The sequence below is a fragment of the Ascaphus truei genome, chromosome 19, assembly GCF_040206685.1.
Source record: "Ascaphus truei isolate aAscTru1 chromosome 19, aAscTru1.hap1, whole genome shotgun sequence".
Classification (NCBI taxonomy): domain Eukaryota; kingdom Metazoa; phylum Chordata; class Amphibia; order Anura; family Ascaphidae; genus Ascaphus; species Ascaphus truei.
Window position 1 is genome coordinate 4940733 of NC_134501.1, and position 26260 is coordinate 4966992.

Genomic DNA, 26260 nt, shown 5'->3' on the forward strand with positions numbered 1-26260 from the left:
TAAAGACATTGGCCATATACACTAAGCAGTATTTTTCCAGTATTGGAAGATGCCTTGAAGTTGATGAGCTGTAAAAAGTGTCTAATGCCAGAAGGGCTCCTACAGCAGAAGACCACTATGTTTTTATGTACATAAAACTTTGTGACAGAGCTGGGTACTGTATATAACGTTTAAGAGAACAATATCCATGAGAATTTACCATTTCCAGATCGCCGTCAGACACCGCTCTTAAAAGTTTTTCTACCTGCAGAAAAGGGAATATGTGGAATTTGTGAGCTAAATGTAGAAGTAACATTTGTGACTAAGCCTCGTTACTTAGTATTCGGTTTATATTCAGGTGCTGTATGACCCGAGAAACTCCACCAACGACTGGATTTCTCAGATCTAATTAGGTGCTGAAATATGAAGTCATTTTAAATCCTCACAAACCACAGATCTATGGAAAGGGCATCGATCCTTTAGCGATACCAGATACGTGCGCATTTCAACACTTACTTCTGTGTGTGTGTGTATATATATATATACAGAAGTGTTGGAATGCGCACGTATCTGGTATCTATATCTATATTATATATATATATATATATACAGAAGTGTTGGAATGCGCACGTATCTGGTATCGTTAAAGGATCGATGCCCTTTCCATATATCTGTGGTTTGTGAGGATTTAAAAATGACTTCATATTTCAGCACCTAATTAGATCTGAGAAATCAGGATACACACACACACACACACACACACACACACACACTAGCATTTTATATTACATACTAAAACTCTAATATTGGGCCCGGTCACACACGGACTATATGCTGCTTCACCGTGATGTTTTATTATAAGGGGAGGCTACTAAATCTGACAACATATACACATTTTTACCCTTTTTTTACATTGGTTTTCACTCTCTAGGAAACACCGGACGATATAAAAATCAGTATGTGGTCCGGCTGCACTTCTTTACCTCCTTACAGTGGCTTTTCCCATCATCTTGTCTAAGATCAGCCGACGCGGAAGACAGACTGGAAGCGGAGGACTCCCTGCTGATGGTGTCGCCAGACTGCTGCGGAGACCTGCTTGGCGACTAGAATATGACCAGCGCAGGAAACAAGGAGGTGGGGATGTTAGTGCCCGTGTTTATACAAGGAACATGGCATTCTCTCAGGAGCAGTGAAAAGAGAGGGCGTGTTACCTCCGAAGTACTCTGTCTCCTGTCAAACCCCATGTAGGTAAGTTCCATCAAAGCCAAAATCTAAGGTAAGAGAGAAACAGCGATTAATAACCCCATTATAAAAACCCTCAGGGCCGACTGGCGTTTAAGTGGTTTAGAAATGTATTTTTCCATCAAATTTACATAGCGGAATATAAAGAAATGCAGCCCTGACTATTTACAGATTTGATCTATAATGGTTGGTATTTGCACAGCTTTGCAAAACCACTTGTGCTGCCCTTTAGTTCCATTACTGAAAAAAAGCAACGAAGTAATAACAAGCAGCACTCAGAAAAATACCATCAATACACGAGTCTTCTCATGTCATTGTGACATAAGCAACATTCCCATGGCATTATTATCCTTCGATGGACGGATACTATGAGCAGTGAGTCTGTTACTCATACCCGCACCACCCTGTCTGACAAGGGGTCTTGTGACCCTAAACGTTATGGGACTAGTCGGACAGCAGGGGCTATGACTTTCAGTGCGACACGGTGGCAACACAAACTTGTTTTTTGTTGTATAGCGTTTTTTCCATTACTAAATTTTTACGCATTTTAGGAAGTTGTGCATCATCTACATTTGTATATTTTGATCGTTTTTTTTATATGGAACCCAAAAAGTTGTTATGTTGTCTACAACTGACCTGCTAACCTCTCCCCATTACCAGATCGAGCTCCGTTCATCTCAAAACATACTTAACACTAGATAACAAAACCCCTAAAAAGGTATTGCTTTGTACCAAGATGCCAACCCATACCCCTTCTATTAGCCTCCTCTAAATCCCAACAGAGGAAACACCTCCTGTGGCTGTGGACTGCCCTGTGATGGCCTTCGGGTAACTTAGAAGGGAAGCGAGGTATACAACAGCACAAAAGCAACATGGCAGGTTTAACAAGCGTTGGTTTTTCTTGATTACTCTGGGGCCTTGGGGGGGTTAATGGCGGATGTTTTAGCAGAACTGGAAAGACAAAAAAAAAAAAATCAATCCATGATGGAAAGTGGAAACCTAGTAGACACTAAAATTAGGCTTGTGCATTACCAGCTATAAGTATTCCGGCTGACGCACCAGTTCAACTGCCCGAGACTCCTGTATCCTTTTCATGATGAATTACCTTGGAGTTTAAAGCGCACTGCAGCGGACTCTCCTTCCTCCTGTTCTGTATGTCTGTGCTGGCTCCATTCTGTAGCAGCACTTCTATAATCCCTTGGTAGCCCCACCGAGCAGCTATGTGGAGTGCGGTGTCTCCCTTCTCATTACCGATTTCAATTCTACAAGTGTGTACATCATAATAGACCAAAGCCTTCACACACTGCGAGGAAGAGAGGTTACAAAACAACACACGCTTGTGACAATTTCGATGTAGAGCCAGTTCTTCCCCCAACCACCAAAAGTCTATCCTCCCATATGGCTGCCTGCAAAATTCTAGGACAAATGGGTTATTTAGTTACTAATCTATCTAGATCTCTACTGCAAGTGAATAAAATGACGATGGTCCATAACCAAATGAAGGCAGTTAAGCGCCGGATGCCTTGCGTTTTATACAGCAGAATGTTTGACAATTTTATAACCCCACCCACCCCCCTATTATCATAAATGGTGGTAATATTGAATAGTTCTTCTTGGATCTTATCAAAATAAGCAGTTTCTATTTTCCAAGATATCAGACGGTCGCTGCAACATCCGCCCAGCTGGTACTTACATCTTCGTGCCCGTATGTGCAGGCGAGATGAAGGGGAGTGTTGCCATTGTTGTCTTGTATATCTGTGCATGCCTTGTAGTGCAGCAAGAGAAGCTTACAAATAGAAAATAAAGAACCGTCAAGAACAAGGTCACTGGAGGAAATCACCCACAAAAAAAATACAGCAACATGCAGCAAAGTACGAACACTTGGGGTTCCACTTATTGAGTGCTACATACACCAGGACGCCAAGAGAAACAAGTTGTGTGTGTGTCTCCGACTTGTTTTATGTCTATGATGTGAAAATCACATCAGATAGCCAGAACCAAGTACATTTGTATATCAGTGTATTGTATCCAGGCTTAATGTGCACTGTTCTTGTTTTATCGGCAACGAGTTGGGTAAATTGTAAAACTGTACTTCCGCAGCTCATAAACCCAACGAGACCGTTATTCTTCACACCCACTGCATGAATGAAATCATTTGCTAACAAATGTCTAATCTCTTACTGAAATATTCTGGTGGCCTTTTTGGCAAGCAAGATGAAGTGGTGTTGACCCATGGTAATCCGTGGCATTAACCGTGGCTCCTTTAGCTAACAGAAGATCAATAAATGGAGATTGCCCTGTAAGAAAACAAAAAAAAAACAAGAAACACGGCCAGCTGGCAAATGCACAGATCTAATGCTTCTTTTAGAGAAAAAAAAGGGGGCAATAAAATGGTTATAATATAAATTATAATAGAACGAGTGGACCTGAAATAACAAAAATGTAGGGTTTGGTGAGCCTAATCAGACCATTTTATGGTACCCAAATGATTGCGATAGCATAATTGATCCTTCAGATAACTGGATTACGTACACACTTAATGACTATCTTGCCATTGAAAGAAGAGCTTAGTTTTAAAGTACCAGTCCATGCTGATCAACACACTGCTTGCATTTTATTATTATTATTATTACTTTAAATCGCCCTTTTCGTTTGGATCTAAGCATTTAGAATATGACGTGTCCGCGAGGTTAATAATGGAGCTCTCCCCAGAGACCCGCACAGTCTAAACCTCAGATGCTAGAGATTAAATCAATGTTTTAGCACCAAGAAAAACAAACACAAAAAGAAACAGCATACTAACATTATAGACGTTAAAGCCACATAGGCTGCTGGGGCAGCGGGGGAGGAGAGTGCCGCATTAAAGATCATTTCTACCATCTTTAAATATCTAGTGCTGCCATGTGCTAACAATCACTTAAACATGTGCCCGTCACCAGTGAAGGGGTGATTAACTCGGGGTGTGCAGTATCTACAAACGAGCAGGCAAATTATTAACAGCCAGCGCATACAGAACCATACACCCCGAGTTAGTTGGAGAGGGCGGTGCGTTTGAAATCCCGGTCTTACCACAAATGGCTGCTATGTGAAGTGGCGTGTAACCCCGGTCATCCCTGGAAAATGGAGTAACATTCGAAGTATCATTTAGCTTCCTAGAAAATCCATGAGAATATATTTAACAAATAAAAAAATTCCTTTTTACACAAAACCTGCATATTTAAAAAAAAAAAAAGGGGGGGGGTGGGCTTTAAACAGGAGACGACTTTTTTTGTAATAGGTGGGAAGCAGGGGGTCTCCGGAGCTGAACCCCATTCATTTTAGCTCGGGGGGGGGGGCTGCTCCCAGAAATACTGTACTTACCTCCGTAAGGGGTGTCGGTAGCAGCTCTGCAGCTTTAAGGTGCACGCGGGTCAATAGGAAGTTACAAGGGATGACGTCACGGCTTCCTATTGGCCTATGGGACATTTAAGCTGCCATTTCAATAGACCCACACAGCCCAGCCAGAGCAGCTACCTGCACCCCTTACAGAGGTATCTTGGAAAGCAAGGGGTCCCCAGAGCTGACATTAACACCAGCTCTGGAGACCCCCTGCTTCAATCCCATCATGCTAAGAAAAAAAAATTAAATAATAATAAAAAAATTAAAAAAAACATAAGGGAAAGCAGGATTGCAGCTTCAAGAATTTATACAGAATAGAATCACAAACTACTTATGCAGCGTCACAAAATTCACCGTACGGCACAGAAAGCAGAATCCCTGGCTGCCGCGGAAACATCGTATGCCGCGGGCCTACGCAGAAAAGCAGGAGCAGGTTTGTGAACATATCTGGGTCATTCAAATGTTCTCCTAAGGGCCCCCCCCCCACCCCTCATCTTTGTCGTACACCTAAATTCAAACAAATAACACCATACAATGTTCTCTCTACCGCACTCATCTAGGCTTTCACCTTCAAAGGCCCGTCACAACTAAAGATTTAAGGCACTGGTCATTTCAAATAAAAGTGACATCATCATTGAAGGTTTCTGCTAGAAGCACCTGTGCTATACAGTTAGTATTAGTGTTAACACATGGTTTTATTTTCTTACACTTATTAGCCTTATGTATTCTTTCCAAAGCCATGGTTATGGGTAAAGTACATATGCAGCCACACGCCTGTAGAATGCTGCAAACAATTCCTTGATCTGCCTGTACGAAGCTTATTTGCCTCTGATGAATAAGTATTGGAACTGCGAGAGATCGGTCTGAGGATACGTCATTAAAAACGACCAGCAGAAAGGATCTACATTTTATAGCAAAATGTTCACCTAACCCCATAGTAGACAAAGAAGGGTATGTAGCCATGTTGGTCCTTTCTTCCATACCTCATCTTATTTCCCACTTCCTCTCAACATCTATTGTAACCAGATATCCCTCCTACACACACTGTATATTATATTGTGTTTCTGCATTTCTGCCATACCTGATGAAGGGCCCTGAGAGGTTGGAAAGCCTGTAACATAACTACTTGTTGGTTCAATAAAAATGTATCATACCCCCTACTCCCTCCTTTGTTACTACATGAAGACACTGTTGGGAATCACCATTTTAGACTGATGGAACCTGCGTATGGAAAGATGGCTGCCTTAGTGATAAGGACACTATCTTTGAAGTGGGTGTATCTGGTTTGAATCTTTGTTTCAGCTTCTTTTGACCTTGAGCATGTGGCTTATTTCCCCTGTATCGCAGACCTCTTAAAGAAGCTTTTAGGGTTGCGTGTTTCTCTGTACCTATAAAAGGCACAACCTTTAAGTGGTCATGAATGCGTATAAATGTACCTAATAAATGTTTTGTGTTTTTACACAACAATTGAATAAAGTCACAAACGTTTCCGCTTCAAGCACACAAATATTTCCCTTGTATTTATAAGAAAGTACTTGGGATCCATCCTAACCCATTCCTTGTTATACCCGATGAAGGACCCGGAGAGGTTGGAAAGCTTGTAACATATCAACTACGTGGTGCAATAAAATGTGTCCTGCCCCTCGTTACTACACCTAATCCCAAATAAAACTATTTTTACCCGGAGACGAGCTTTTCACAGATGTCACAGGAGCAGAGTGGGTGACACAATTTCTGGGCAATTTCTTCATCCTTGTCACCTTGGCTCAACAACCGCTCGACTTCTTCCTGGTTTCCAGAAGCAATATGCTTTATGTAGAGAGAAAAACAGAAAACAGCAATGTCAATAGCAGGGAAAGTGTGTCAGGAACGGAAAATTATTTCCGTTAAATAAAACCAAGCCGCTTCACAATTATCCAGCAATGAAACCAACATTATGAAATGGGACAAAATGTCTTTAAACTGTATTTAATGCAGGGGTGGGCAACTAAAGTCCAAGGGCCACCAACAGGTCAGGTTTTCAGGATATCCCTGCTTCAGCACAGGTGGCTCAGTCAAAGACCGAGCCACTGAGTGAGCATCCTGTGCTGAAGCAGGGATAACAAAACACAGAAGCCCAGCAAGCTCTTTTTGGGAACCCCTGAGCCCCCACAAAATATATATATATGTGTATGTGTCAAAATGGAGTGCTATTGAGCGTGGCATATGTGTACAACAGACAACAGAGAAGCCCAATGCTACATCCAACATGACAGAAACACACAGTGAAATACTTATATATTCTCTTGAAATAGGGTCATTTAGTTTAACCCTTTGGCCAAAGCGTTGTAAGCTTGCGAGCCACGACAAGGCAGACACCCGTTCGCAAGTCCTAACACTACCAGATAAAATACTAATATACCTCTATTAGGATTAAAATTCTCATTTACCTCTATTAGGAGGGAGAAAGACCACAGTGGGCTGGATACAGACCCACTGTGGTCTTTCTCCCTCCTAATAGAGGTAAATGAGAATTTTAATCCTAATAGAGGTATATTAGTATTTTATCTGGTAGTGTTAGGACTTGCGAACGGGTGTCTGCCTTGTCGTGGCTCGCAAGCTTACAACGCTTTGGCCAAAGGGTTAAACTAAATGACCCTATTTCAAGAGAATATATAAGTATTTCACTGTGTGTTTCTGTCATGTTGGATGTAGCATTGGGCTTCTCTGTCGTCTGCTGAAGCAGGGATATCCTGGAAACCAGACCTGTCAGTGGCCCTTGAGGACTGGAGTTGCCCACCCCTGATTTAATGTCGGACACTACAATATCTGAAAATACGTCCCATCTTACATTTACTTCTATAATCACATACTCTACGGTTTTATACTTTATTAGACTGACATTTCAAGAAGTAGACCTGGGGGTATTATTAGAGTCCATTCGTAATTCCACTCTTATTGTTCCTCCACACCCCCTTCTCTCTCCTCTCGTGTTCACACTTGGTGAACGCTTAACAGAAAACACCTTACACATTTGTGGCAAAGTAAAATACGAAGTGAAGGGAAATAAAAGGGAGAGGCGCTACCTGTGCGGAGAGGGATCTCATCGCAGCCTCACGGCCTCTTCAACTAATCTATGGGGCAGTTCCAAGTGCCATTCATGTCTACGCTATTAAAAAGGAGCAATTCAGGCGGTATGAAAAAAAATTTTTAACATATAGTTGAAGCACGGGGTCTTCGGAGCTGAACACCATTCATTTCCGCTCGAGCTACCTCCTGCTTCGAGATACTTACTTCCAAAGGGGGTGCTGGTATCTCAGCAAAATGTATAAGTCCTGCGTGACGCTGGCCAGCAGGAAGCCGAACTTGATGTCACGACTTTCTATTTACCTGCAGGTCGCAGGAGCTTTGAAACGCAGCCATTACATGAACCCTGGTAGCGAAGTGGCTACCGGCACCCCCTACAGAGGTATCTTTGGAAGCACGGGGTCTCCGGCTCTGAAATTAATGGGATTCACCTCCTGAGACCCCCACCCTGCATCAAACCTATGTTAAAATTTTTTTTTAAAAATTCGCAATAACGTTTGGATTGCCTCTAACACCGTATCAAGGTGCAGTGCCATCCTAGGCCGCTAGTCCCCAACTCCGAATACCAGATGAAAGTACCTCTCAGGCACTTCTCATAAACAATGAGTTACCCTAAAACTGGTGCAAAGTGCGCACACGTTAAGGAATTCACCTGGAATAAACAATCTACTGGTGTTGAAGACGCTCTTGACATCAAGTTCATTCTCTGCCATAAAAAGGACTTATCATTCCCTTCAGTATCCTGCAAAATAAAGAGAGAGTTAATAAGCAAAATAAAATGTGCACTGAAAGAACAGGCAACCTCCCTGAACTGGGCTTCAGTCATGTTTACGTGCTGTTTTAATACAGACTGCTATTAATGTACTAAATTAAAGAATGAATAACATTTTTTGCAGGAAACCAGGAGAATGTCAGTACATCAACTGGTCAGGTGTTCTCCAAAATCAAACTCTGGTGTCAGGAAAATGAAATCTGAATATTTAAACCTGACGAGCGGCTCGGGGATTAAAGGCGCGGACTGGTAACGACGCCGAGTGAAGCCGGGGAGCCGGGCTCAATTCCCAGTCTTAGCTGGTCCTTGTGTCCTTGTGCAAGTCACTTTATCTCTCTGTGCCTCAGGCACCAAGCACAGATTGTAAGCTCATCTGGGCAGGGACTGTGCCTGTAACAATCCTATGTGCTGCGTACCGCGCGCTGTACTGTAATCGTGACGCTTACCATTGGGAGAAAGGCGCTATATGAAATAAGTTCTTTTTTTTTTTACATTAGGAAAATGGCATGGATTATTTTGCAAACAGGACAGGTCAGTGGAAGCTCCTTTTCATTTCACTTATATTCAATTAAAACAGAATTTGCTGAGCGTGTCGGGGAATGCCGAGCGCAGCAAACTATACTTTCCAACTTCATAAATGCACAGAAATGCTTCATAGCAACTTCTACTTCCCCTGACTAATCTGTTCCTCAGCAGCACCCCCCTCCCCCCCCCCCAAGTACTGCACTGTGTCCCCATCGGAGTTGGAGATCTCCCTTTTTCTTAGGTTTGTGCGTTGATTGGAAAGTCGAAAGAAGGTGTGTGTAGGTTGAGTTGCACTTTGTCGGTGTGGGGCGCTAGTTTGATATACAGTAGGGCCCTGCTTCTCGGCGATCCACCAATACGGCGGTACCGAGTAGGGGGATGCCATGTCCGAGCATGCGCAGAAAGCGGGACAGCTGAGTTCGCACATGCGCAGAAGGGGGAACGGCCGAGTTCACGCATGCGCAGAAGGGGGAACGGCCGAGTTCACGCATGCGCAGAAGGGGGAACGGCAGAGTTCACGCATGCGCAGAAGGGGGAACGGCAGAGTTCGCGCATGCGCATAAGGGGGAGTGGCAGAGTTCGCGCATGCGCATAAGGGGGAGTGGCAGAGTTCGCGCATGCGCAGAAGGGGGAGTGGCAGAGTTCGCGCATGCGCAGAAGGGGGAGTGGCAGAGTTCGCGCATGCGCAGAAGGGGGAGTGGCAGAGTTCGCGCATGCGCAGAAGGGGGAGTGGCAGAGTTCGCGCATGCGCAGAAGGGGGAGTGGCAGAGTTCGCGCATGCGCAGAAGGGGGAGTGGCAGAGTTCACGCATGCGCAGAAGGGGGAGTGGCAGAGTTCACGCATGCGCAGAAGGGGGAGTGGCAGAGTGCACGCATGCGCAGAAGGGGGAGTGGCAGAGTGCACGCATGCGCAGAAGGGAGAGTGGCAGAGTTCACGCATGCGCAGAAGGGGTAGGAGACACAAAAAATTGCCAGCAATTTTAGCAAATGCTATGTTCCGCTTTTTGGCGATTTTTGCTTTCCGGCAGCACCCTGGAACGGAACCCGCTGTATGAGTGGGGCCCTACTGTAGCTCCATCACCTTATTCTGCGACAGAAAAGGGGAGGATTGTATTATCAATGGTGACCGGGTACAGTATGAAGAGCAGCTTGCTTTTTTACCATTAATTAAATGGCAGAATGTATAAGTATATCTTTATTTACACAGCGCTTCACAGCAGGAATACCCGTGGCATTATAATATAGCACATAATAGGAATAAACGTTTCAAAGATAAAAACATTAGGAGTCCCTGCCCCGAAGAGCTTACAATCTAAGTAATAATCCCAAATAATAAGCCTTCTAACAGAAAAGCAAGAGAGTAGAGTGAATTAGGTTTCACTATCCAACTAAAGATAATACACATTACAAACAGGATACCAGGCTGTCTTACCGTTGCTCCTGCTGATAAGCTTCCTTGACGGATAAATTCAATCGCAGCTTCCACCGAGGTGAGGCAGTATCCCAATTCATCCTTCGCTGAACTGCAAAACCGGAAGTTTTTGATGTAACTTAAATTTGCCATCCTGAAATAAATTAAGAGTTAAACAATCTTTATTTTTTTTGCAAAGAAGCAGCATTTGATCAAACAATATATATAAATAAATTGAAAAAAACAAAAAGGCGGCAAACGAAAAAGATTTTCTGTTACTGTAAATATGTCCGCTTGGGTTCAGAAAATTTTAACGTGCAGATTAAAGACAAATTGCATTGTAATTCCTGACCGTTTTTTCTAATATATACAGGTGGTCCTCCCTTACCGAGGCCCCGGCGGATGCCTTATCTATCCGACACCACATAATGCAGTCCGCCGGATGCATTATCCGACACCGGACCCGCTTTTCCGACCGTCACTGCCGCCGATTAACATAGGACCCGCAATCCGACGGTCCGTTAACCGGCGGCGGTTAGCAGGATGCATTCCATCGGAAAAGCGAGGACCGCCTGTACTTGATTTCAAAGGTTTTATATGCATCCCTTGTGTCTAGAAATCATAGCCACCAGAGAATAATACATGTGCTCTTCCCACTATTCCGTATTACATGTGCAAGATGAAAAATGGGAACCCTTCTAGCATACAGAATGGAAAAAGGGGGACAACGTACCAGTTGGGAATCTCGGTTTTTACCAGCAAATACAGTAACACAGACAGAAGATCATCTGCACACATCGTCTCCATGTTAACTAAAGCAAGAACAAGGAAACTAGTTACAACACAAAAAAACAAACTTCAACTGGAGATCAGAACTGTAGAGCAAACTAAACATACGTATACTGTGTACATCCAGAAATAAATAATCAATATAAATATATCTCACACACACCAAAAAAATCAATAATGTCTACACGCCCCCTTATACAATGTAGAAATGAAGTCATGATAATATAAAAAAAAGGGGATACAATGGTTTTGCGTGTGTGTGTTTATAGTTGAATTCCCTCTCAACATGGGAAGGAAGGCACACACAAAGACAATGCATGGCGTGTGTTGAAATGTAAAACTGGAGGCTAAAATGAGAAGATACCATGCAACTTGGAAATCGTATTTACTTCCTATTACACAAAAGTGAAGAGACACCGCCGATATTCTGGAACACCAACCTCTTTGACTAGGCGAATGCATTATAGTCTGGACCACCTTCCGCAGGCATATCAGCTTCTGCTGGGGGGACGTGCATCTGTTCAACTGAGCCAATTCTCGCTTTGCGCGGGGTATGTTCGTACTGCAAGAGGTTGACACCATCATTATCAACAGCGCAACGCTAGGATTCACACAAATCCACTCTCTCCGAAAAACCAATATGCGTCAAGGCACAATACTAATTAAATAAACAGATTAAGGAAAGTGCTAAACCAGGGAGAAGGGTAGGTGTGGGTGCTGCGTGAAAATGGACCGTTCTCAGTCCAAGGAGTGATGTATTCAAGAAAACTCAGCGCACCTTGCAATAAGAAAAATATATAGTGAAGTACGGAGAAAGAAACGGAGCTTTTCCACAATTCTGCACTTACATGTCAGTCCCTGACCATAGGCACTTCAAGGTACCTTCTCCTGTGTTTGGCCGTCTCTCCATGTAAGGAAGGAGCGAGGCACTCTCTTGGAAAATATATATTTAAGACTGAAGTGCGCTGATTTTTCTTGAATACAATACTAATCTCTTCATATTTCCATTTCTAAAAGACCCTACTCGGATATGTTAATGTAGCCTCAACATACAACCTGTTGCAAAGTCTACCATGAGGTGCCTCGCCATACTATCCCCTAACACTTGATGACGTAGCGGAGTGTCCATCCCATTTCTCTGCTAGTGTTTGAAGCCATTTAGATCTATTCTGTATAGAAAACGGAGGATCTGGAATTATATTTATTGGCGGTTCCCATAAGGTTTTTAGTTCTCAAGTTAGGGGGGAAAAAAAGGCTTCAGAAACATGACATGATTAACAAAGGATTGTCATGCTGTTGTAATTTACCTAAATTCCGTCTTAACGCCGATATCTTTTTGCTGGAGATCTTGAAGGCTTCTTGTAATTTTGTTAAATGCTGCATCCTACCAGTTCAAATAAACAAGATGGACAAATCAGTAAGACATAGTGTTTGCCGAGTGCAGCTCCTGCTATAAGGCAGGGGCGGGCAAATTGAAGTCGGTCGCGCATCCACTGACCTCTTACCTGCTCTCCGGCATCTCATCTCTGCGACGCATCGCCATTTGACGCTGCGTTGTCTCCATCAGAAGATGCAGGAGGAGAAGCCGGAGAGGAGCTAAGAAGTTTTCACAGAGGCCACGCACTCTCCCTCGTCAATCAGTTTAACTGTGGGGAAGAGAGTGGTGCTCTTTCCGCGACCGCCTTAGAAACGTTTGCGCACCCCCCCCCTCCTGTTATAAGGGACCCTTGTTTTCCTTTAATTTGATCAAATCTAACAAAGATAGGATTAAAAGTAAAAACTATGCATAAATCACACACTCAGGGCCCTAAACACTTGCCTTTGGTGCTTTTATTGATCATAAATAGGCTGATCACGAACAAACCTACCTCACTTGCTTCAATGGTCCCCACTTGTTTGAAAATCAGATCATAAATACCATGATGTACATACATCTGCCGAGAAAAGGAGGAGGGCAGCTTTAAAGATCACAACAGGACTATACCAGTTTTTCCAAACGATCGCCAAAAACAAAAAACACGCCCCTACCTCTACTGCCTGTTTCATCAAATTCATCTGAGCTTCTTGGCTTGCGATCGCTCTCTGTAAAACAAGGAATTGTGATGATCGAAACATAACTTGCCTTGCCTTTTTTTTTTAGTTACGGCAAATGTGGCCACGGCAAGGGGTTTCTTACCAAATGGGAGTCTCGCAGTAAATGCTGAAGACATTTGGTGTACAGAGAATTGACAGAATCCTGAAAGACAAACCGAAACTTTGCTCATCAACAGAAATATCTGTCACACAGCACAAAAATAAATAAGAGGTCAAATATTTGTAAAAGTACACCGACTTTAATATAAGTTGCAGTTACAACTTTAAGACAGATGCTATAAAAAAAAAAGTTCCAGCACTGGGTTATATATCTGCGGGGTGTGGGGTTCGGGGGGGGGGCGTGTAGAATGACGAGTGTTTAAGTTCATCAAACACCCAATTCCAAAAACTGCGTGTTTTCAGAAATTCCCTTTACTTCTCCTTTTCTACCCGAATGTTTATTGTGAAATTGAAGAACTTTCAGTTTCCGGGTTAAATCCATTCTTAAGAAACAGATATTACAAGTTTTTGTTTTTTTTCCCCATGACTTCAATGAATCAGTAAGCAATTAAAATAAATATTAAACACTATTGATAAAAGGTCTCATATGGACGAGCATTAGTCTTTTATTCTAACTCCTCTCATTGCGCAGGAAAAACCAAAGTATGCAGAATACAAGATATATATATATAAAAAAAAAAAAAATAATAATATATATATATATTATTATTTTTTTTTTTATATATATATATATATATATATATATATATATCTTGTATTCTGCATACTTTGGTTTTGGTATATATACACACACACACATACTGTAAATAGTAACATTTGGAAATGTTTAAGTCACCAACATACTATAACCTGATACTACTGTATATACTAAAATAAGGGACTCTGCAAAGCCAACAAAAATTAAGCCCAAGTTCCTAAGCAACGATAAGAGTTTTGGACCTGGTCATGAACAAGCTCTTATAATGTGTTATCTGGGGCAGGTATATTTGACCTTACATTAAAAGGAATCAAAATTGCAATCAGCTACAGTACTTACAATGTAATGCCGGATACTTTTTCTTTCGTGTCCTTTACATGTACGGCGGAAAGAGGATATCTTTTTGTCAAATTTCTCAACGTTCTTGCCTAAAAATTCCTTTACGTCCTCGATGTTTTTTAATATGCAGATAGTGGACGGTGTGGGTGGTTCCTCTACAATAATAATTTTTAAAAAATACAAAGATGTAACTTGTTGATTCAGAGGGCATTGGTTTTCTCAAACATTGTGACATGTCCACCAAGTGGTTTCTTTTATTAAAGCTGCAGTTCAAGCTGCCGTTTAAAAAATATATATATATATATTTATTTTTTCCCCATTCAATATGGGCAATTAAAAAAAATATTTTTTTTATTCCCATTGAATATGTGCATCAATACAATCTGCACACTGACAAGTGATTAGCTAAGCTGCAGATCGATCCGTTCTCCAGTAATCAATCGCTTGCTCAGGGTTATTTCATTCAGTTCTTGCACAGCATTGTGGGCAATGTAGTCCTGGAATATTATGTGACTGGGCAGTTACTAGATACAATTGGTTCACTGCTAGAGAGAGGACGGGGCTCAAGAGCCAGAGCCTATCAGAAGAGAGTGACTTTGGAAATGCTTCCTACATTAAAAATGTCTTTAAAACATTTTTTTTTTTTTTTAAATTTAAATGCTGCAAGTATTTTCTCATAGTACAGAACTGATTTATTACAAAAACACATGTAGGATATTGCTTGAACTGCAGCTTTAAAAAGGCTGTGTCATTCACCCTCTTAACCTGCTCTTAAAATCAATGGTATTTTCTCCCTCCTGTAAAAGATATAAAATATACCACTTCCATCCCAACTTCATGCATTTAAAGTAGCAATCCCCCCATACTAGTTGTGTTTTTTTTTTTTTTTTTTAATTTACCCCCCTATTTATTTTGTTCAGGGTGGGAACTGAAGGTCCCCCTGAGCTGAACTCCAAGGTATTTTCAGCTCTAAGGACTCTCGGACAGTTCCTGCGATCATTACCAGTGAATATGTGCAATTAAAAAAATTATTTTTTTTTTATTCCCATTGAATATGTGCATCAATACAGTCTGCACAGTGACAAGTGATTAGCTAAGCTGCAGATCGATCCGTTCTCCTGTAATCAATCGCTTGCTCAGTGTTATTTCATTCAGTTCTTGCACAGCATTGTGAAGTTACAGCATGGGATGTGGCTTCCTTCTGGAAGGTCATACAAACACCAGTATTACTTCCTGGTTTGTTTTTTTTAAGGGTAAACTTACTCAGAAACCAGGGGGTCCTCGGAGCTGAATAGCGTGGTTCAGCTCCGGGGAACCCCTTCGTTCCAATCCTGAAAAAGGAGGTACGAGGTCGGAGTGGTAAGGGTTTCTCTGCTATAAATATTAAAGATTATCAATGTTATCTAGATAAGTAATACCTGCATTGTCATCTTTTTCCAATGAACGAGCAATGCACAGAATGCTAAAGCTCTCTTCTTTTTCATTGTAGAAGGTCTCCTCAAAAAGAATTGGCACAGACAGGCGGTAGGAAAACCCTGCACCTAGTTTAATCAAGTTGCCTTGGATAAAAATCTCCTGAAATAAAAAAAATAAATAAAAACCCCACAAAATGCAGAACAGTCATTTAAAGTCTGAACAGCGCCTTAAATTGTTTTTTTTAGAAGATATTAAGTGGAAGCTATAACACATATTTTTTCCTTAACCTTTATGATATAAAAAGTTGATCTGCTAATTGTCATTAAACACTTATATGCTAGTGGAGCCTGTATAACAGTGATTATTTAGGAATACGATCAACCAAATACTCCGAGATAATCTGTAAACTAGAACTTTCTAAAGCATAGAATCCCTCCTCTTTTCACTGCATTGAAAAACATAAGAAAACATGTCCTGCTGCCAGCCACCCCCTCCCCCCAAAAATCCGTGTGTGGATCAGAAGTGTCAGGAAATCCTGCGGCAAAAATGTAATCTGGCAAACTGCACGCCATTTATTAAAAAACAGAGGCCGCGTAATATTCAGTGCAAGTTTTCCTTTCCGACATGCCGAGTATTGGACAATAAGGATTCAGAATGAATGAAGGTAAGTGCAGTAGCCAAACCATTTCCAGCAATCTGCCAGACGACACGATACTTCTAAAGATCTTTGTATTTATAAAAATCTTTTACCAGGAAGTAATACATTAAGAGTTACCTCTCGTTTTTAAGCATGTCCAGGGCACAGTGACATGGTTACATTAAATGAACAGGGTTAAACATTATATTTAAAGACATTTCATGGACAGTTGTGGATAATATAGGTTATGGGCATATGTAACAGTTTGTGACAGACGTCACGGAAAGGTCTGGTCACGCCAGAGCGCGTCACCATACCGAGTCTATCCAGACTGCGCCTGCCGAGAAAGCGCCCTCGGTCCTACTGTCTTAGATTAATTCCAACTCGGGCAAAAAGGTGACCAAAGACAAACAAACGCTACTGTCCCTAGCCTCACAGAGTTAGGATGGTAGCGTCACCACCCAGACATGGAATTTTAGCTATATTGTCAAGAAGATAGCCCTGCAGCAGACTCGCCAAAATACTGCATTAAACAATTGTCCTGTACCTGTTTAGCTAGTACACAAGAAGGTCAAACAGAGGGTTAATATGATGCTTTAACCCAGAGGTGGCCAATCCAGTCAGAAAGGGCCACCAACAGGTCATAACGACAGCCTCTGATTGAGCCACCTGTGCTGAAGCAGGGATATATCCCGATCACCTGACCTGTTGGTGGTCCTTGACTGGAGTTGGCCACCCCTGCATTAACCCTTTACAACTTGAGTAACCCAATGATTGACCCACTCCACAAACCTATATGAGAATAACTGATATGTTAGTATCTTACCCTATGAGCATGTCTCTCTCTCTGCGAGTCTCTCTCTCTCTCTCTCTCTCTCTCTCTCTCTCTGCGAGTCTCTCTCTCTCTCTCTCTCTCTCTCTCTCTCGCTCTCTCTCTCTGCGAGTCTCTCTCTCTGCGAGTCTCTCTCTCTCTCTGCGAGTCTCTCTCTCTCTCTCTGCGAGTCTCTCTCTCTCTCTCTCTGCGAGTCTCTCTCTCTCTCTCTCTGCGAGTCTCTCTCTCTCTCTCTGCGAGTCTCTCTCTCTCTCTCTGCGAGTCTCTCTCTCTCTCTCTCTCTGCGAGTCTCTCTCTCTGCGAGTCTCTCTCTCTCTCTCTGCGAGTCTCTCTCTCTCTCTGCGAGTCTCTCTCTCTCTCTCTCTGCGAGTCTCTCTCTCTCTCTCTGCGAGTCTCTCTCTCTCTCTCTGCGAGTCTCTCTCTCTCTCTCTGCGAGTCTCTCTCTCTCTCTCTGCGAGTCTCTCTCTCTCTCTCTGCGAGTCTCTCTCTCTCTCTCTGCGAGTCTCTCTCTCTCTCTCTGCGAGTCTCTCTCTCTCTCTCTGCGAGTCTCTCTCTCTCTCTCTGCGAGTCTCTCTCTCTCTCTGCGAGTCTCTCTCTCTCTCTCTGCGAGTCCCTCTCTCTCTCTGCGAGTCCCTCTCTCTCTGCGAGTCTCTCTCTCTCTCTGCGAGTCTCTCTCTCTCTCTGCGAGTCCCTCTCTCTCTCTGCGAGTCCCTCTCTCTCTGCGAGTCCCTCTCTCTCTGCGAGTCCCTCTCTCTCTGCGAGTCCCTCTCTCTCTGCGAGTCCCTCTCTCTCTGCGAGTCCCTCTCTCTCTGCGAGTCCCTCTCTCTCTGCGAGTCCCTCTCTCTCTGCGAGTCCCTCTCTCTCTGCGAGTCTCTCTCTCTCTGCGAGTCTCTCTCTCTCTCTGCGAGTCTCTCTCTCTCTCTCTGCGAGTCTCTCTCTCTCTCTCTGCGAGTCCCTCTCTCTCTGCGAGTCCCTCTCTCTCTGCGAGTCCCTCTCTCTCTGCGAGTCCCTCTCTCTCTGCGAGTCCCTCTCTCTCTGCGAGTCCCTCTCTCTCTGCGAGTCCCTCTCTCTCTGCGAGTCCCTCTCTCTCTGCGAGTCCCTCTCTCTCTGCGAGTCCCTCTCTCTCTGCGAGTCCCTCTCTCTCTGCGAGTCCCTCTCTCTCTGCGAGTCCCTCTCTCTCTGCGAGTCCCTCTCTCTCTGCGAGTCCCTCTCTCTCTGCGAGTCTCTCTCTCTCTCTGCGAGTCTCTCTCTCTCTCTCTCTGCGAGTCTCTCTCTCTCTCTGCGAGTCTCTCTCTCTCTGCGAGTCTCTCTCTCTCTGCGAGTCTCTCTCTCTCTGCGAGTCTCTCTCTCTCTGCGAGTCCCTCTCTCTCTGCGAGTCTCTCTCTGCGAGTCCCTCTCTCTCTCTCTGCGAGTCCCTCTCTCTCTCTCTGCGAGTCTCTCTCTCTCTGCGAGTCTCTCTCTCTCTGCGAGTCCCTCTCTCTCTGCGAGTCCCTCTCTCTGCGAGTCCCTCTCTCTCTGCGAGTCCCTCTCTCTCTGCGAGTCCCTCTCTCTCTGCGAGTCCCTCTCTCTCTGCGAGTCCCTCTCTCTCTGCGAGTCCCTCTCTCTCTGCGAGTCCCTCTCTCTCTGCGAGTCCCTCTCTCTCTGCGAGTCCCTCTCTCTCTGCGAGTCCCTCTCTCTCTGCGAGTCCCTCTCTCTCTGCGAGTCCCTCTCTCTCTGCGAGTCCCTCTCTCTCTGCGAGTCCCTCTCTCTCTGCGAGTCTCTCTCTGCGAGTCTCTCTCTCTCTCTCTCTCTGCGAGTCTCTCTCTCTCTCTCTCTCTGCGAGTCTCTCTCTCTCTCTCTCTCTGCGAGTCTCTCTCTCTCTCTCTGCGAGTCTCTCTCTCTCTGCGAGTCTCTCTCTCTCTGCGAGTCTCTCTCTCTCTGCGAGTCTCTCTCTCTCTGCGAGTCCCTCTCTCTCTGCGAGTCCCTCTCTCTCTGCGAGTCCCTCTCTCTCTGCGAGTCTCTCTCTGCGAGTCCCTCTCTCTCTCTCTGCGAGTCCCTCTCTCTCTCTCTGCGAGTCCCTCTCTCTCTGCGAGTCTCTCTCTGCGAGTCCCTCTCTCTCTCTCTGCGAGTCCCTCTCTCTCTCTCTGCGAGTCTCTCTCTCTCTGCGAGTCCCTCTCTCTCTGCGAGTCCCTCTCTCTCTGCGAGTCCCTCTCTCTCTGCGAGTCCCTCTCTCTCTGCGAGTCCCTCTCTCTCTGCGAGTCCCTCTCTCTCTGCGAGTCCCTCTCTCTCTGCGAGTCCCTCTCTCTCTGCGAGTCCCTCTCTCTCTGCGAGTCCCTCTCTCTCTGCGAGTCCCTCTCTCTCTGCGAGTCCCTCTCTCTCTGCGAGTCCCTCTCTCTCTGCGAGTCCCTCTCTCTCTGCGAGTCCCTCTCTCTCTGCGAGTCCCTCTCTCTCTGCGAGTCTCTCTCTGCGAGTCTCTCTCTCTCTCTCTGCGAGTCTCTCTCTCTCTCTCTCTCTGCGAGTCTCTCTCTCTCTCTCTGCGAGTCTCTCTCTCTCTCTCTGCGAGTCTCTCTCTCTCTCTCTCTCTGCGAGTCTCTCTCTCTCTCTCTCTCTGCGAGTCTCTCTCTCTCTCTCTGCGAGTCTCTCTCTCTCTCTCTGCGAGTCTCTCTCTCTCTCTCTGCGAGTCTCTCTCTCTCTCTCTGCGAGTCTCTCTCTCTCTCTCTGCGAGTCTCTCTCTCTCTCTCTGCGAGTCTCTCTCTCTCTCTCTGCGAGTCCCTCTCTCTCTGCGAGTCCCTCTCTCTCTCTCTGCGAGTCTCTCTCTCTCTCTCTGCGAGTCCCTCTCTCTCTGCGAGTCCCTCTCTCTCTGCGAGTCCCTCTCTCTCTGCGAGTCCCTCTCTCTCTGCGAGTCTCTCTCTCTCTCTCTGCGAGTCTCTCTCTCTCTCTCTGCGAGTCTCTCTCTCTCTCTGCGAGTCTCTCTCTCTCTCTGCGAGTCTCTCTCTCTCTGCGAGTCTCTCTCTCTCTCTGCGAGTCTCTCTCTCTCTCTGCGAGTCTCTCTCTCTCTCTGCGAGTCCCTCTCTCTCTGCGAGTCCCTCTCTCTCTCTCTGCGAGTCTCTCTCTCTCTCTGCGAGTCCCTCTCTCTCTCTGCGAGTCCCTCTCTCTCTCTCTGCGAGTCCCTCTCTCTCTGCGAGTCTCTCTCTCTGCGAGTCCCTCTCTCTGCGAGTCCCTCTCTCTCTGCGAGTCTCCCTCTCTCTCTGCGAGTCTCTCTCTCTCTCTGCGAGTCTCTCTCTCTCTGCGAGTCTCTCTCTCTCTGCGAGTCTCTCTCTCTCTGCGAGTCTCTCTCTCTCTGCGAGTCTCTCTCTCTCTGCGAGTCTCTCTCTCTCTGCGAGTCTCTCTCTCTCTGCGAGTCTCTCTCTCTCTGCGAGTCCCTCTCTCTCTGCGAGTCTCTCTCTGCGAGTCCCTCTCTCTCTGCGAGTCTCTCTCTCTCTGCGAGTCCCTCTCTCTCTGCGAGTCCCTCTCTCTCTGCGAGTCCCTCTCTCTCTGCGAGTCCCTCTCTCTCTGCGAGTCCCTCTCTCTCTGCGAGTCCCTCTCTCTCTGCGAGTCCCTCTCTCTCTGCGAGTCCCTCTCTCTCTGCGAGTCCCTCTCTCTCTGCGAGTCCCTCTCTCTCTGCGAGTCCCTCTCTCTCTGCGAGTCCCTCTCTCTCTGCGAGTCCCTCTCTCTCTGCGAGTCCCTCTCTCTCTGCGAGTCCCTCTCTCTCTGCGAGTCCCTCTCTCTCTGCGAGTCCCTCTCTCTCTGCGAGTCCCTCTCTCTCTGCGAGTCCCTCTCTCTCTGCGAGTCCCTCTCTCTCTGCGAGTCCCTCTCTCTCTGCGAGTCCCTCTCTCTCTGCGAGTCCCTCTCTCTCTGCGAGTCCCTCTCTCTCTGCGAGTCCCTCTCTCTCTGCGAGTCCCTCTCTCTCTGCGAGTCCCTCTCTCTCTGCGAGTCCCTCTCTCTCTGCGAGTCCCTCTCTCTCTGCGAGTCCCTCTCTCTCTGCGAGTCCCTCTCTCTCTGCGAGTCCCTCTCTCTCTGCGAGTCCCTCTCTCTCTGCGAGTCCCTCTCTCTCTGCGAGTCCCTCTCTCTCTGCGAGTCCCTCTCTCTCTGCGAGTCCCTCTCTCTCTGCGAGTCTCTCTCTCTCTGCGAGTCTCTCTCTCTCTCTCTGCGAGTCTCTCTCTCTCTCTCTGCGAGTCTCTCTCTCTCTCTCTGCGAGTCTCTCTCTCTCTCTCTGCGAGTCTCTCTCTCTCTCTCTGCGAGTCTCTCTCTCTCTCTCTGCGAGTCTCTCTCTCTCTCTCTGCGAGTCTCTCTCTCTCTCTCTGCGAGTCTCTCTCTCTCTCTCTGCGAGTCTCTCTCTCTCTCTCTCTCTCTCTGCGAGTCCCTCTCTCTCTGCGAGTCCCTCTCTCTCTGCGAGTCCCTCTCTCTCTGCGAGTCCCTCTCTCTCTGCGAGTCCCTCTCTCTCTGCGAGTCCCTCTCTCTCTGCGAGTCCCTCTCTCTCTGCGAGTCCCTCTCTCTCTGCGAGTCCCTCTCTCTCTGCGAGTCCCTCTCTCTCTGCGAGTCCCTCTCTCTCTGCGAGTCCCTCTCTCTCTGCGAGTCCCTCTCTCTCTGCGAGTCCCTCTCTCTCTGCGAGTCCCTCTCTCTCTGCGAGTCCCTCTCTCTCTGCGAGTCCCTCTCTCTCTGCGAGTCCCTCTCTCTCTGCGAGTCCCTCTCTCTCTGCGAGTCCCTCTCTCTCTGCGAGTCCCTCTCTCTCTGCGAGTCCCTCTCTCTCTGCGAGTCCCTCTCTCTCTGCGAGTCCCTCTCTCTCTGCGAGTCCCTCTCTCTCTGCGAGTCCCTCTCTCTCTGCGAGTCCCTCTCTCTCTGCGAGTCCCTCTCTCTCTGCGAGTCCCTCTCTCTCTGCGAGTCTCTCTCTCTCTGCGAGTCTCTCTCTCTCTGCGAGTCCCTCTCTCTCTGCGAGTCCCTCTCTCTCTGCGAGTCCCTCTCTCTCTGCGAGTCCCTCTCTCTCTGCGAGTCCCTCTCTCTCTGCGAGTCCCTCTCTCTCTGCGAGTCCCTCTCTCTCTGCGAGTCCCTCTCTCTCTGCGAGTCCCTCTCTCTCTGCGAGTCCCTCTCTCTCTGCGAGTCCCTCTCTCTCTGCGAGTCCCTCTCTCTCTGCGAGTCCCTCTCTCTCTGCGAGTCCCTCTCTCTCTGCGAGTCTCTCTCTCTCTGCGAGTCTCTCTCTCTCTCTGCGAGTCTCTCTCTCTCTCTGCGAGTCCCTCTCTCTCTCTCTCTGCGAGTCCCTCTCTCTCTGCGAGTCCCTCTCTCTCTGCGAGTCCCTCTCTCTCTGCGAGTCCCTCTCTCTCTGCGAGTCCCTCTCTCTCTGCGAGTCCCTCTCTCTCTGCGAGTCCCTCTCTCTCTGCGAGTCCCTCTCTCTCTGCGAGTCCCTCTCTCTCTGCGAGTCCCTCTCTCTCTGCGAGTCCCTCTCTCTCTGCGAGTCCCTCTCTCTCTGCGAGTCCCTCTCTGCGAGTCCCTCTCTCTCTGCGAGTCCCTCTCTCTCTGCGAGTCCCTCTCTCTCTGCGAGTCCCTCTCTCTCTGCGAGTCCCTCTCTCTCTGCGAGTCCCTCTCTCTCTGCGAGTCCCTCTCTCTCTGCGAGTCCCTCTCTCTCTGCGAGTCCCTCTCTCTCTGCGAGTCCCTCTCTCTCTGCGAGTCTCTCTCTCTCTCTCTCTCTCTCTCTGCGAGTCTCTCTCTCTCTCTCTCTCTCTCTCTGCGAGTCTCTCTCTCTCTCTCTGCGAGTCTCTCTCTCTCTCTCTCTCTGCGAGTCTCTCTCTCTCTCTCTGCGAGTCTCTCTCTCTCTCTCTGCGAGTCCCTCTCTCTCTGCGAGTCTCTCTCTCTCTCTGCGAGTCTCTCTCTCTCTCTGCGAGTCTCTCTCTCTCTCTGCGAGTCCCTCTCTCTCTGCGAGTCCCTCTCTCTCTGCGAGTCCCTCTCTCTCTGCGAGTCCCTCTCTCTCTGCGAGTCCCTCTCTCTCTGCGAGTCCCTCTCTCTCTGCGAGTCCCTCTCTCTCTGCGAGTCCCTCTCTCTCTGCGAGTCTCTCTCTCTCTGCGAGTCTCTCTCTCTCTGCGAGTCTCTCTCTCTCTGCGAGTCTCTCTCTCTCTGCGAGTCTCTCTCTCTCTGCGAGTCTCTCTCTCTGCGAGTCTCTCTCTCTCTCTCTGCGAGTCCTCTCTCTGCGAGTCTCTCTCTCTCTCTCTGCGAGTCTCTCTCTCTGCGAGTCTCTCTCTCTCTCTCTGCGAGTCTGTCTCTCTCTCTCTCTCTGCGAGTCTCTCTCTCTCTCTCTCTGCGAGTCTCTCTCTCTCTCTCTCTGCGAGTCTCTCTCTCTCTCTCTGCGAGTCTCTCTCTCTCTCTCTGCGAGTCTCTCTCTCTCTCTCTGCGAGTCTCTCTCTCTCTCTCTCTCTGCGAGTCTCTCTCTCTCTGCGAGTCTCTCTCTCTCTCTCTCTCTCTGCGAGTCTCTCTCTCTCTCTCTGCGAGTCTCTCTCTCTCTCTCTCTGCGAGTCTCTCTCTCTCTCTCTCTGCGAGTCTCTCTCTCTCTCTCTCTGCGAGTCTCTCTCTCTCTCTCTGCGAGTCTCTCTCTCTCTCTCTCTGCGAGTCTCTCTCTCTGCGAGTCTCTCTCTCTGCGAGTCTCTCTCTCTCTCTCTGCGAGTCTCTCTCTCTCTCTCTGCGAGTCTCTCTCTCTCTCTCTGCGAGTCTCTCTCTCTCTCTCTCTCTGCGAGTCTCTCTCTCTCTCTCTCTGCGAGTCTCTCTCTCTCTCTCTCTGCGAGTCTCTCTCTCTCTCTCTCTCTCTCTCTCTCTCTCTGCGAGTCTCTCTCTCTCTCTCTGCGAGTCTCTCTCTCTCTCTCTGCGAGTCTCTCTCTCTCTCTCTGCGAGTCTCTCTCTCTCTCTCTGCGAGTCTCTCTCTCTCTCTCTGCGAGTCTCTCTCTCTCTCTCTGCGAGTCTCTCTCTCTCTCTGCGAGTCTCTCTCTCTCTCTGCGAGTCTCTCTCTCTCTCTGCGAGTCTCTCTCTCTCTCTCTGCGAGTCTCTCTCTCTCTCTGCGAGTCTCTCTCTCTCTCTCTGCGAGTCTCTCTCTCTCTCTCTGCGAGTCTCTCTCTCTCTCTCTGCGAGTCTCTCTCTCTCTCTCTGCGAGTCTCTCTCTCTCTCTCTGCGAGTCTCTCTCTCTCTGCGAGTCTCTCTCTCTCTGCGAGTCTCTCTCTCTCTCTCTGCGAGTCTCTCTCTCTCTCTGCGAGTCTCTCTCTCTCTGCGAGTCTCTCTCTCTCTCTGCGAGTCTCTCTCTCTCTCTGCGAGTCTCTCTCTCTCTCTGCGAGTCTCTCTCTCTGCGAGTCTCTCTCTCTCTCTCTGCGAGTCCTCTCTCTGCGAGTCTCTCTCTCTCTCTCTGCGAGTCTGTCTCTCTCTCTCTCTCTGCGAGTCTGTCTCTCTCTCTCTCTCTGCGAGTCTCTCTCTCTCTGCGAGTCTCTCTCTCTCTCTCTCTGCGAGTCTCTCTCTCTCTCTCTGCGAGTCTCTCTCTCTCTCTCTCTCTCTGCGAGTCTCTCTCTCTCTCTCTCTCTGCGAGTCTCTCTCTCTCTGCGAGTCTCTCTCTCTCTCTCTCTCTGCGAGTCTCTCTCTCTCTCTCTGCGAGTCTCTCTCTCTCTCTCTCTGCGAGTCTCTCTCTCTGCGAGTCTCTCTCTCTCTCTCTCTGCGAGTCTCTCTCTCTCTCTCTGCGAGTCTCTCTCTCTCTCTCTGCGAGTCTCTCTCTCTCTCTCTGCGAGTCTCTCTCTCTCTCTCTGCGAGTCTCTCTCTCTCTGCGAGTCTCTCTCTCTCTCTCTCTGCGAGTCTCTCTCTCTCTCTCTGCGAGTCTCTCTCTCTCTCTCTGCGAGTCTCTCTCTCTCTGCGAGTCTCTCTCTCTCTCTCTGCGAGTCTCTCTCTCTCTCTCTGCGAGTCTCTCTCTCTCTCTCTCTGCGAGTCTCTCTCTCTCTCTCTGCGAGTCTCTCTCTCTCTCTCTCTGCGAGTCTCTCTCTCTCTCTGCGAGTCTCTCTCTCTCTCTCTGCGAGTCTCTCTCTCTCTCTCTGCGAGTCTCTCTCTCTCTCTCTCTGCGAGTCTCTCTCTCTCTCTGCGAGTCTCTCTCTCTCTCTGCGAGTCTCTCTCTCTCTCTGCGAGTCTCTCTCTCTCTCTGCGAGTCTCTCTCTCTCTCTGCGAGTCTCTCTCTCTCTCTGCGAGTCTCTCTCTCTCTCTGCGAGTCTCTCTCTCTCTCTGCGAGTCTCTCTCTCTCTCTGCGAGTCTCTCTCTCTCTCTGCGAGTCTCTCTCTCTCTCTGCGAGTCTCTCTCTCTCTCTCTGCGAGTCTCTCTCTCTCTCTCTGCGAGTCTCTCTCTCTCTCTCTGCGAGTCTCTCTCTCTCTCTCTGCGAGTCTCTCTCTCTCTCTGCGAGTCTCTCTCTCTCTGCGAGTCTCTCTCTCTCTCTCTGCGAGTCTCTCTCTCTCTCTGCGAGTCTCTCTCTCTCTCTCTGCGAGTCTCTCTCTCTCTCTCTGCGAGTCTCTCTCTCTCTCTCTGCGAGTCTCTCTCTCTCTCTCTGCGAGTCTCTCTCTCTCTCTCTGCGAGTCTCTCTCTCTCTCTCTGCGAGTCTCTCTCTCTCTCTCTGCGAGTCTCTCTCTCTCTCTCTCTGCGAGTCTCTCTCTCTCTCTGCGAGTCTCTCTCTCTCTGCGAGTCTCTCTCTCTCTCTCTGCGAGTCTCTCTCTCTCTCTCTGCGAGTCTCTCTCTCTCTCTGCGAGTCTCTCTCTCTCTCTGCGAGTCTCTCTCTCTCTCTGCGAGTCTCTCTCTCTCTCTGCGAGTCTCTCTCTCTCTGCGAGTCTCTCTCTCTCTCTGCGAGTCTCTCTCTCTCTCTGCGAGTCTCTCTCTCTCTCTGCGAGTCTCTCTCTCTCTCTGCGAGTCTCTCTCTCTGCGAGTCTCTCTCTCTCTCTGCGAGTCTCTCTCTCTCTCTGCGAGTCTCTCTCTCTCTGCGAGTCTCTCTCTCTCTGCGAGTCTCTCTCTCTCTCTGCGAGTCTCTCTCTCTCTCTCTCTCTCTCTCTGCGAGTCTCTCTCTGTGGTGTTCTA

General features: G+C 47.3%; 1 protein-coding gene across 5 annotated transcripts in view; it reads right to left on the reverse strand.

The window, feature by feature from the left end:
• The window catches only part of ANKRD27 (ankyrin repeat domain 27), a 47183-nt gene that overhangs the window by 9429 nt on the left and 11494 nt on the right, over nt 1-26260 (reverse strand). For 4 of the 5 annotated variants that reach the window (XM_075576344.1, XM_075576341.1, XM_075576342.1 and 1 more), the window contains exons 4-21: nt 15710-15866; nt 14292-14446; nt 13338-13397; nt 13190-13243; nt 13030-13095; nt 12469-12545; nt 11602-11723; nt 11106-11184; nt 10394-10526; nt 8318-8407; nt 6281-6408; nt 4291-4373; nt 3403-3518; nt 2915-3007; nt 2327-2524; nt 1191-1250; nt 963-1082; nt 200-244 (exon numbers count right to left, since the gene is read on the reverse strand). In XM_075576344.1, coding sequence (XP_075432459.1) covers nt 200-244; nt 963-1082; nt 1191-1250; nt 2327-2524; nt 2915-3007; nt 3403-3518; nt 4291-4373; nt 6281-6408; nt 8318-8407; nt 10394-10526; nt 11106-11184; nt 11602-11723; nt 12469-12545; nt 13030-13095; nt 13190-13243; nt 13338-13397; nt 14292-14446; nt 15710-15866 — 1836 coding nt within the window. The remainder of the gene's footprint in view (nt 1-199; nt 245-962; nt 1083-1190; nt 1251-2326; nt 2525-2914; nt 3008-3402; nt 3519-4290; nt 4374-6280; nt 6409-8317; nt 8408-10393; nt 10527-11105; nt 11185-11601; nt 11724-12468; nt 12546-13029; nt 13096-13189; nt 13244-13337; nt 13398-14291; nt 14447-15709; nt 15867-26260) is intronic. The other variant, XM_075576343.1, reaches the window with a different exon arrangement.